Source organism: Nicotiana attenuata, chromosome 9, assembly GCF_001879085.1.
Source record: "Nicotiana attenuata strain UT chromosome 9, NIATTr2, whole genome shotgun sequence".
NCBI lineage: Eukaryota > Viridiplantae > Streptophyta > Magnoliopsida > Solanales > Solanaceae > Nicotiana > Nicotiana attenuata.
Window position 1 is genome coordinate 48,169,898 of NC_031997.1, and position 11,192 is coordinate 48,181,089.

The window sequence follows — 11,192 nt, forward strand, 5'->3', positions numbered from 1 at the left end:
AGCTTCATAGATTTTCTGAGCTTGTATAAACTTTTCAATTTAATAAAATTAGTGCTAAGAAGGCATAATCCGTAAGGTATTAAAAAGGCTTAATTAAAATGAAGTGAAATGTATAAGCTCAGAAAATATAGAAAAACAAAGCAATTTCTCTATTTTCCTTTATTGCCACTAGTTTAGAAATGTATGTAGACATGGAAACATTTTTTTGAAAGTCAATAAATTCTGGATCTTATTTTTTAAATATAAGTGAGTCAAGGGAAGTTGTGATTTATTCATGGCTCTCCATTATCTCAAGAACTTAGTGGAACAGCATTAACCAAAATATGCTGAAAAACTAAAATGAGTTTGGATTATTTTAAGCATCCAAATCATTAAGTCACTATCTTAGTTTAGGCTATATAAACTCCTAGTTACGCCATTCTCAAATACACAAACAATAATCCAAATAGCCTTAAAACCCAAATCTACTCAATGGGGAGCATGAAGAAGCAATGGCATCAATTTGTTTGTGCTTTATCATTTTTCTTGATTGCATCTTGCACAATGGCATATACAACCGATTCCTATAAATCACCAGTTCCAACATATAACAAAGTACCAAGCCTAGTACCAGTTTCAAAAGACAATTACGAAACGCCACAAGTGTTCAAGAACGATTACAAGGTACCCTCAGTGCCTAAACAGGAATACAAGGCACAATCTTTGCCAAAGGATAACTACTACACGAAGCCATCAGTTCCAAAAGATAACTACAAGAAGGTGACATCTGTTCCAAAAGATAACTACTACAAGGCACCCTCAGTGCCTAAGCCAGAATACAAGGTGCCATCTTTGCGAAAGAATGACTACTATACGAAACCATCTGTTCCAGAATATAACTACAAGAAGGTGCCATCTGTTCTAAAAGATAATTACTACAAGGCACCCACAGTGTCAAAGCCGGAATACAAGGCACCATCTTTGCCAAAGAATGACTACAACGAGAAACCATCAGCTCCAAAAGATAACTATTATAAGGCACCCTCAACGCCTAAACAGGAATACAAGGTGCCATCTGTACCAAAGAATGATTACTACAAAAAGCCATCAGTTCCAAAGAATAACTACAAGGTGCCATCTGTTCCAAAGGATAACTACTATAAGGTACCCTCAGTGCCTAAACCGGAATATCAAATGCCATCTGTACCAAAGAATGACTACTACAAAAAATCATCAGTTCCAAAGAATGACTACTACAAAAAATCATCAGTTCCAAAGAATGACTATTATAAAAAGCCATCAGTTCCAAAAACTGACTATTACAAGGTAACCTCAATACCTAAACAAGAATACAAAGTGCCAACTTTACCAAAAAATGACTACTACAAGAAACCTTCAGTTTCTCCTCCACCGCCGTACTACTATAATTCACCCCCTCCCCCTTCACCATCACCACCACCTCCTTACTCTTACCAATCATCTTCAACTCCTTCTCCATCACCACCTCCTCCATATTATTAAATTTCCATATGTTCAACATGTTTGGAGAAGGCCATTTTGCCAACACAACATAATCTCAAAGGTCTTGAGTTGAAGGCATGATATCAAAAAAAAAAATTAATTCTTAATTTGTTATTTCTTTCTTGTCATTATTCGAGTGGCAATTGTTTTGTCATTTAAATTGTATTTTGAATGTTAGTTTCCAGAGAATTGTTTCAGTTGAATACAAGTTCCTTTTATTGATCTAGTTTATGTATTTTCACCTATTCTTCCAGCAATCCCCAATTTCTTCACATAAATTTATTGATCAAGTTCGGTAGCATATAGTGGCATATTCAGAATTTTAAAGTTATGGGTGCTGACTGATAAAAATTCTAAAAGAAGAGAAAAAAAAATTAATTATGGGTGGTCACTCAATATTTTATCTACATATTTTTATAATTGCCGATGCAAATTTACTACATATGATTAAAGGCAATGAGTGCTTAAGCACCCACAAATGCCAATGTAGATCCGCGCCACTGGTAGCATATAGTCAATTCTCACTTTATATATTCACCCCGAAATAATATTTCATAAGTTATTAGAATGAAATAATATTTCATACGAATGAAATTATATTTTAGTTTTCCTTAAAATATTACTCTTTCCACTACAATTAGGGCCAACGTCGGTGGAAAAGCTCTGTCGAATAGCAAAATTTTTTATTAAAAAGAATGAATTTAATTTTTTAGGCACTCAATAACCACTTAATTTTTGAAATACTCGATTACTTGAATATACTTTAATTCCTACCGGGTATTCATTAGTTTGACAAAAAATTGGTTAAAATGTTAGTAAAAATTATTTTAGTGCGCCGAAAGGGTTGGGTTTGTGTACACTGTGATTAGTTTTTTCGTTACTATAGTCAGAGTCTTGTGATTTTTACGTGACAAAATAAAGTTGTGTGACTTTAACGGGAAAAAATTAATGTAATGTTTTATGAAATCTACCTCAATTTGTTCCTTTTTACTAGTTCAGTATACTAAAAAGACCAGCTCTTTGCATGCATAGTTCCAATTTTCTTGTTAATTTGTATCAAAACTGAATTAAAATCCAAAATGATACACTATAATTTATTTATTTTTGGTTTAACCATTTGATATCCGATACTTATTTGCCCGACTAATTTAGATTTGCGTCACATAGAGCCCACAAAAGGTAAAACATTTTCTATCAGGAATTCTCCGTTACCAAAGCTTAAATCTGAAACCTCTAATTGAAAATGAAAGGATCATATTCCACCATATCTTTTGGTGGTGTATCATCTAATCTTATTTCTTCGCGAGGAAAATCATGGCCTGCATGATGTGAATTATAAGTTGTTGTTAGGTTATCTGCAGCATCAAGGACATATATGATGGACCCAACCTTCCAACTTTGATTCTTACATTATCAAATAATGGACATTTGTTAGGCCGATATATACATATTGGATATGCATTTGTGTAACTTTCTAGTATATATCGATAAAGAACAGTCCGATGTATAAAGTATTTTATATTCACGCATGGCCTGGGAAAAAGTCATACTCTAACGGTGTAATATAGACAACCTACCTTAATACAAGCATTAGTGGTTGCTTATAAATTGTTACCAACTTTTAACGTAACAATTTTGAAGAATCCACATCAAATATTTATGTCAGACCTATTAGACACGAGTAAGTTAATATTGTTAAGTTGCTTTTTGAAACAATTTTTACTATCCAATTTGTTAAAAGAATTAGACAATCATTTGACAATTGTACCCAAAATGTAATATGGAATTGTTAATCCAGCTTCATAGATTTGCTGAACTTGTACAAGCTTTTCAATTTCAACAAAATTAGCATTAAAAAGGCGTAAGGTATTACAAAAGGCTTAATAAAAATGAAGTGAAATTGTATAATATATAAGCTCAGAAAATATAGAAAAACAAAGCAGTTTCTCTATTTTCCTTTATTGTCACTAGTTTAGAAATGTATGTAGACATGGAAACATTTTATTGAAAGCCAATTAATTCTGGATCTTTATTATTTAAAAAATTATAAGTGAGTCAAGCAAAGTTGTTATTTATTCATGGCTCTCCATTACTCAAGACCTTAGTGGAACAACATTAACAAAAAAATGGAGAAATCTCATATGATATTGGATTATTATAAGCATCTAAATTATCAACTCACTATCTTAGTTTAGGCTATATAAACTCCTAGTTACACCATTCTCAAATACACAAAAAAGAAAACAATAATCCAATCAGCCTTAGAACCCAAATCTTCTCAATGGGGAGCCAAATGAAGAATCAATGGCATAAATTTGCTTGTGCTTGGGCATTTTTCTTGATTGCCACTTGCACTATGGCATATTCTCCTGATTCTTATAAATCACCAGTTCCATCATATAATCAAGTACCAGTGTCAAAAGACAATTACGAAGTGCCACAAGTGTCCAAGAACGATTACAAGGTACCCTCGGTGTCTAAAGAAGAATACAAGGCACCATCTTTGCCAAAGAATAACTACTACACGAAGCCATCAGTTGCAAAAGATAACTACAAGAAGGTGACATCTGTTCCAAAAGATAACTATTACAAGGCATCCACAGTGCCTAAACCGGAATACAAGGCGCCATCTTTGCCAAAGAATGAGTACAACAAGAAACCATCAGTTCCCGAATATAACTACAAGAAGGTGCCATCTCTTCCAAAAAACAACTATTACAAGGTGCCGTCAGTGGCTAAACAAGAATACAAGGCGCCATCTTTGCCAAAGAATGACTACTATAAGAAACCATCAGTTTACAAGGCATCCTCAAAGCCTAAACAGGAATACAATGTGCCATCTGTACCAAAGAATGACTACTACAAAAAGCCATCAGTTCCAAAGAATAACTACAAGGTGCTATCTGTTCCAAAGGATAACTACTATAGGGTACCCTCAGTTCCTAAACCGGAATACCAGGTGCCATCCGTACCAAAGAATGGATACTACAAAAAGCCATCAGTGCCAAAGAATAACTACAAGGTGCCTTCTGTTCCAAAGGATAAATACTATAAGGTACCCTCAGTGCCTAAATCGGAATACCAGGTGCCATTTGTATCAAAGAATGATTACTACAAAAAGCCATCAGTTCCAAAGCCTGAGTATTACAAAGAACCATCCGTTCCAAAACCTGACTATTACAAGATACCCTCAATGCCTAAACAAGAATACAAAGTATCATCTTTACCCAAGAATGACTACTACAAGAAACCTTCAACTTCTCCTCCACCGCCATACTACTACAATTCGCCCTCTCCTCCTTCACCATCACCCCCGCCTCCTTACTCTTATCAATCATCTTCAATCCCTTCTCCATCACCACCTCCTCCATATTATTAAATTCCCATTTTTCATGTTCAACATGTATCAAGAAGGCCATTTTCCAACACAACATAATCTCAAGGGTCTTGAGTTGAAGGCACGATATCAAAAAATTTAATATAATTTGTTGTTTCTTTCTTTTCCTTATTCGGTTGGCAATTGTTTTGTCATTTAAATTGTATTTTTGAATGTTTCCAGAGAATTGTTTCAGTTGAATACAAGTTCCTTTTATGTATTTTCACCTATTCTTCCAGCAATCCCCAATTTTTTCACATAAATTTAATAGAAAAACACTCGAATATATATATATATATATATATATAACAATTCGTGTAGATACTTAATTTTTCATCAACTTCAGCTTAGCAAGTTAACATTGGTCACAATCAGAGGTAGAAAGCTCTGTCCAATAGCAAAATATTTAGATAAAAAGAATGAGTTTAATTTTTAGGTACTCTATCTTTAATGGCTTTCTAAATGTTAATGTATGATACTAGAAATAGAATATCACTGGACTAACACTTTGCGTGCATTGATTTACTATAGATAAAAATAATGAGATAGTGATTGATAGCTTCCAGTTTTTCTTGTTAATTGGTATCAAAACTGGATTAAACCCAAAATAATACAATATAATATATATATATATATATTTTTCCCGTCTAGCCATTTGATATCCGATACTCATTTGCCCGATTAATCCAGATTTGCACCACATAGAGACCACAAAAGGGAAAAACACTCCCTACAAGGAATAATTTTTTATTTCCGAGACTTAAGTCTGAGATTTCCTGGTTAAGGATAGAACGATCATATTAATTCTACCATATCCTTGATTGGTGTATCATATATTCTTATTTCTTTGCGATGAAAATCATGACTTGCATGATGTGAATTACAAATCGTGCTCAAGTTATATCTGCAGCATCAAGGATATTTGATTCTTAAATGATCAAATAATGGACATTTGTTAGGCCGATACATACATATTGGTTACCAACTTTTAGGGTGTGTTTGGTACGAAGGAAAACATTTTCCGAAAAATATTTTTTAATTTCCTCATGTTTGGTTGGCTTAAATATTTTAGAAAACATTTTTCTTATGAACTCATTTTTCTCCAATTGGAGGAAAATGTTTTCCTTATCAAGAGAAGGGAAAACATTTTCCAAAACTCCTTGTCAACCTTCCCCGCCCTCACCAACCCACCCTACCCCCTCTCTCCAAAAAAGCATTTTTTTTTTCAAATTTCAGTTTTTCTGTTACCACCCACCGGTACCCTACTATCCCTCCACCCCACCCTACCCCCCACCCCCTCCTGCAAGAAAATTTATTTTTTTACCTTTATTTTTTTTTTTTTGCAGTTTTAAATTTCTATTTTTTCGTTTTTCTGCACCACCCACCCCAACCCCCGCACAAAAAAAAATTTTACTTTTTTTTTGTAATATAAATTTCTGTTTTTTTTCGTTTTACTGTCCCCCCCCCCCCCCCCCCCCCCGAAAAAAATATTTTTTAAATATATTTTTCAGTTTTAATTTTTTTATTTATCGGTTTAAAGGTTCAAAATTTTACAAGTTCCAAAATTATGAGTTCGGAGGTTTATGTGTTTGGAAGTTTACGGGTTCGAAATTTTGCGGTTTTAAAAGTTTAGTGGTTCGAAAGTTCATAAAATTTGTGAGTTCGGAAGGTTGTTGGTTTGAAAGTTTATGGCTTCGTGTTTATTATATCTAAATTATTTATGAATACTCTTGAGAAGTCATTTTCCTTAATTTGCGTACCAAACACCGGAAAATGAATAAGATTACTACTTGTTTTCCAAGAAAACATTTTCTTGGAAAATATTTTTCGCGGAAAACATTTTCCGTTATACCAAACACACCCTTAGTGTAACAATTTTCTCTATTCACATAAAAATATTCACGTCAGACCCATTAGACACGAGTAAGTTAATAGTGTTAAGTTGATTTTTTGACACACTTTTTGTTATCCCTTTTCCTTCCAATTTGTTAACCGAATTTAACAATCATTTGAAAAATTGTACCCAAAATATAATAAGGAATTGTTATTCCAGCTCCATTGATTTTCTGAGCTTGTATAAACTTTTCAATTCTAATAAAATTAGCGCTAAGAAGGGTTTAATTAAAATTAAGTAAAATGTATAAGCTCAGAAAATATAGAAAAACAAAGCAGTTTCTCTATTTTCCTTTATTGCCACTAGTTTGGAAATGTATGTAGACATGGGAACATTTTCTTGAAATCTTGATCTTTTTTTAAATATAAGTTAGTCAAGCAAAGTTGTGATTTATTCATGGCTCTCCATTATTTCAAGACCTTAGTGGAACAACATAAACAAAAAAAATGGAGAAATCTCATATGAGTTTGGATTATATTATAAGCATCCAAATTATCAAGTCACCTTCTTAGTTTAGGCTATATAAACTCCTAGTTACACCATTCTCAAATACACAAAAAAGAAACAAAACAAGCCTTAGAACCCAAATCTTCTCAATGGGGAGCCAAATGAAGAAGCAATGTCATCAATTTGCTTGTGCTTTCGCATTTTTCTTGATTGCAACTTGCACTATAGCATATTCACCTGATTCTTATAAATCACCAGTTTCATCATATAATAAAGTACCAGTGTCAAAAGACAATTACGAAGTGCCACAGGGGTCCAAAAACAATTACAAGGTACCCTCAGTGCCTAAACAAGAATACAAGGCACTATCTTTGCCAAAGGATAACTACTACACGAAGCCATCTGTTCCAAAAGATGACTACAAGAAGGTGCCATCTGTTCCAAAAGATAATTACTACAAGGCACCCACAGTGCCTAAACCCGAATACAAGGTGCCATCTTTGTCGAAGAATGACTACTACGAGAAACCATCAATTTCAAAATATACTTACAAGAAGGTGTCATCTCTTCCAAAAGATAACTATTACAAGGCACCCTCAACGCCTAAATCGGAATACAAGGTGCCATCAGTACCAAAGAGTGACTACTACAAAAAGCCATCTGTTCCAAAGGATAACTACTACAAGGTACCCTCAGTGCGTAAGCAAGAATACAAGGCACCATCTTTGCCAAAGAATGATTACTCCAAAAAGCCATCAGTTCCAAAAGATAACTACAAGGTGCCATCTCTTCCAAACGATAACTATTACAAGGTACCTTCAGTGCCTCAACCGGAATACAAGGTGCCCTCGTTGCCAAAGAGTGACTACTACAAGAAATCTTCAACTCCAAAAGATAACTATAAGGTGCCATCTGTTCCAAAAGATAACTACTACAAAATACCCTCAGTGCCTACACCGGAATACAAGGTGCCCTCATTGCCAAAGAATGACTACTACAAGAAACCTTCAACTCCAAAAGATAACTATAAGGTGACATCTGTTCCAAAAGATAACTACTACAAGGTACCCTTAGCGCCTAAACCGGAATACAAGGTACCCTCCTTGCCAAAGAATGACTACTACAAGAAACCTTCACCGTCTCCTCCACCACCATATTACTATAATTCACTCCCTCCTCCTTCACCATCACCACCACCTTCATACTATTATCAATCATCTTCTACCCCTTCTCCATCACCACCTCCTCCATATTATTAAAGCTTCATCTTTCATTTTCAACGTGTTTTCAGAAGGCCATTCTCCAACATAACATAATTTTAAGGGATCTCTTTCTTGATTTTAAGGCGTGATATCAAAATTTATAATTCATTATTTGTTGTTTCCTTTAATCCTTTATTTTATTATTGCAATTCTTTTGTCATTTAAGTTGTACTTTACATCATATCATTTATCAGTCCAATAATTTTCATTTCACTGTTTGATTTTTATTCCTTTTATTTTTATGAAAATTGGTAGGTTAACATTCAGTAAAAAAGACTTCGATCGATTTTTAGGTCAATATTATCAGTCGATTTTTGCATTTTTTCAGTTGTTAAAGTACCCGTGAATTCAATGTCATAAGGTATGCAAATACACAAGCCTTATATATAATTTCTGTTACGTACTCTAAATATAGATACATGTCGTTGGAATTAAATGTCATATAACTAACACTTGAGGGCATTAATTAACAATTCCAAAACTATATCCATTAGTTAAAGATACCTTCCAATTCTGTTAGTTTTTATATTACAGAAGTAACCCCACATACGTTGTCATTCTTTAAGTGATGAAAGCATATGTTTGTATAAATGGTCCCTTGATGTGATGAATTATAAGCAATGCTTAAGGTACCTAAAGCAAATAAGTACATGTAATGGACCCAATTTTCCAACTCAACTGATTTTGACATCAATAATGGACTTCATTCGAGGCGGATTTAATACAAGCAAGTCTCTCTATAACAACCTCGTTTGGATGTTATAACGAACTGTTGTTATAGAGAACGTATATTATAACATAGCATTAAATTTGATTTCACAAAAAGCTTACTTTTATAGTGAAGTGTTTTTATATAAGGATGTTGTTATAGCAAGGGTTGACTGTATATAATCAACTAATTTTGGGGGAAATACACAGATAGCTATTTTTAAGATTGCTATTTAGGATTTAGCTAGTATTTATTTTGTCCTGAAAATTTGAACTAAAAAATTTAACTTCAGGACTTGTGTCCAGAAAATTTGAACTGAAAAACTGAAATTCAGGACACGCTGACTAATTCAGTGTTTGAAAGTCAACAAAGTTTCTTAGGTCAGGTAAATAAAAAAAATATTAGTGTAAGAATTTAACTATCAATTATGCTATTTTATGCCTTAATGCATGTGTACGTAGGTTTATAGTGAGGAAAAAGAAGAGAAAATAAAAATACGTGGGATAAAATATTCATGGAAGTAATCAATGAATTTGATGACAACTAACAAGACAGTTTGGAATCATAAAAGAGAAGAAAAAAAGGGAGACAATTTGGGGAACAAAGGACTTGATGTCCACCTCTGTAGTTGAGGGTGGTCATATTATTTGAACAGTAAAGTATGGTTTCAATTAAATTATATATATTGATCGTATAAAAAATTTAAATTATTTGTGTATTTAAATATATTGTAATAGATAACCTGACTTATTTTTAGATGAAAAAGATCTGCAGCTTGCTTTTTTAGAGTAATGCTTGCCATGTTTGAAAATGAATGACGATAATGATGATGCTGATGATGATGAATGAAAGAGAATAGTATCTTCTAAAAAATTTGAGGAAATTTCACCGCTCCCGAACAATCTCAGTACATATGGCGCAAGACGATTCCACATATCGAGGTCGGACTGGGATCGGGTATTTTCACGTCTTACCGTAGTTAGTTCAACAAACCACAATCAGGGGCAGAGCAACTCTATTAGGTGTTGGTTTTGCTGAACGCAGTTACTTTTGCTTAGACAATATATTGTATTAGAAATTCATTAAATATGTATAAATATTTAATCGCGGATAGTAGCAAAGATGACCTAGGGTTTCCATGACAAATTCAAAATTCATAAACTTCAAAATCCCGACACTGCTTCTGACCACAATATTTCCAAAAAAAAAAAAGTATTGTAGTCTCACGAAGATAATACTTTTCTAATAATCTGAAAAAATGAGAAGGAAAAGAAGAATTAGAAGAAAGAAGAAAAAGATGATGATGTTAAATTAAAGGAGGGATGTTTCTAGTTCAACAAACCTGGCACTTTTATATTTAATAACTCTCTAAACTGCAAAATATAATTAGTGACTAATTCCACCAACATCATGTGTCAGTCAACAATAATACAATACATACAGCTTCTTAAATCTCCTAATTATAATTTTATTTTCTGTTGAAACAGAGCTAGGATAAATAATGAAGCAAAACCAAATGGAATTTGGAAAATAAACAATTATTGATGATAAAAGTATCTATCTCATATACATAGCTCAACGGGGGTGTATCCAACTTTTTAGCATCAGGTTCATTTGAATCCAGAACTTTCAACGCGGAACATAAAATTATGTATAAAATTTACTAAAATTACAATAAATAGTTGATATGAACTCATAAAGTTTAAATCCTGAATATGCCTCTGTAGCTGAACGATTTTGAATTAAAAAAATAAACACTACATCTGCACCTTGGTGATATAAAATAATGATTTATGAAGTAATGTCATTCACTTACTGATTTAAAATTCCGAATTTATCAAAATGGTGCAATTCTGCACTTAGAACTTCAAGCTCGATAGGTCCTTCAATGGTAGAAGGTTCTAGATTGACAGAGAAGAAGGAGAATGAAACATTTGGTAAAATGATTGTGTGTATTGCTCAAACTTTGCAGAGGAGTATATACAGAAGTGCTTCTCCACTAAC

At 33.2% G+C, this 11,192-nt stretch overlaps 3 protein-coding genes across 3 annotated transcripts; all 3 read left to right on the forward strand.

The window, feature by feature from the left end:
- On the forward strand, positions 405 to 1,726 carry LOC109232410 (extensin-2-like). Its single transcript, XM_019398169.1, has one exon. It carries the CDS (start codon positions 472 to 474, stop codon positions 1,498 to 1,500), a length of 1,029 nt encoding a protein of 342 aa, XP_019253714.1. The 5' UTR covers positions 405 to 471; the 3' UTR covers positions 1,501 to 1,726.
- On the forward strand, positions 3,707 to 5,106 carry LOC109232412 (extensin-2-like). The gene has a single exon (XM_019398170.1). It carries the CDS (start codon positions 3,782 to 3,784, stop codon positions 4,877 to 4,879), a length of 1,098 nt encoding a protein of 365 aa, XP_019253715.1. The 5' UTR covers positions 3,707 to 3,781; the 3' UTR covers positions 4,880 to 5,106.
- On the forward strand, positions 7,367 to 8,476 carry LOC109232703 (extensin-2-like). The gene has a single exon (XM_019398449.1). It carries the CDS (start codon positions 7,367 to 7,369, stop codon positions 8,474 to 8,476), a length of 1,110 nt encoding a protein of 369 aa, XP_019253994.1.

What these genes read in the sequence shown, in the direction of transcription:
- LOC109232410 (XM_019398169.1), top strand. Translation starts at nt 472, where the DNA reads ATGGGGAGCATGAAGAAGCAATGGCATCAATTTGTTTGTGCTTTATCA.
- LOC109232412 (XM_019398170.1), top strand. Translation starts at nt 3,782, where the DNA reads ATGGGGAGCCAAATGAAGAATCAATGGCATAAATTTGCTTGTGCTTGG.
- LOC109232703 (XM_019398449.1), top strand. Translation starts at nt 7,367, where the DNA reads ATGGGGAGCCAAATGAAGAAGCAATGTCATCAATTTGCTTGTGCTTTC.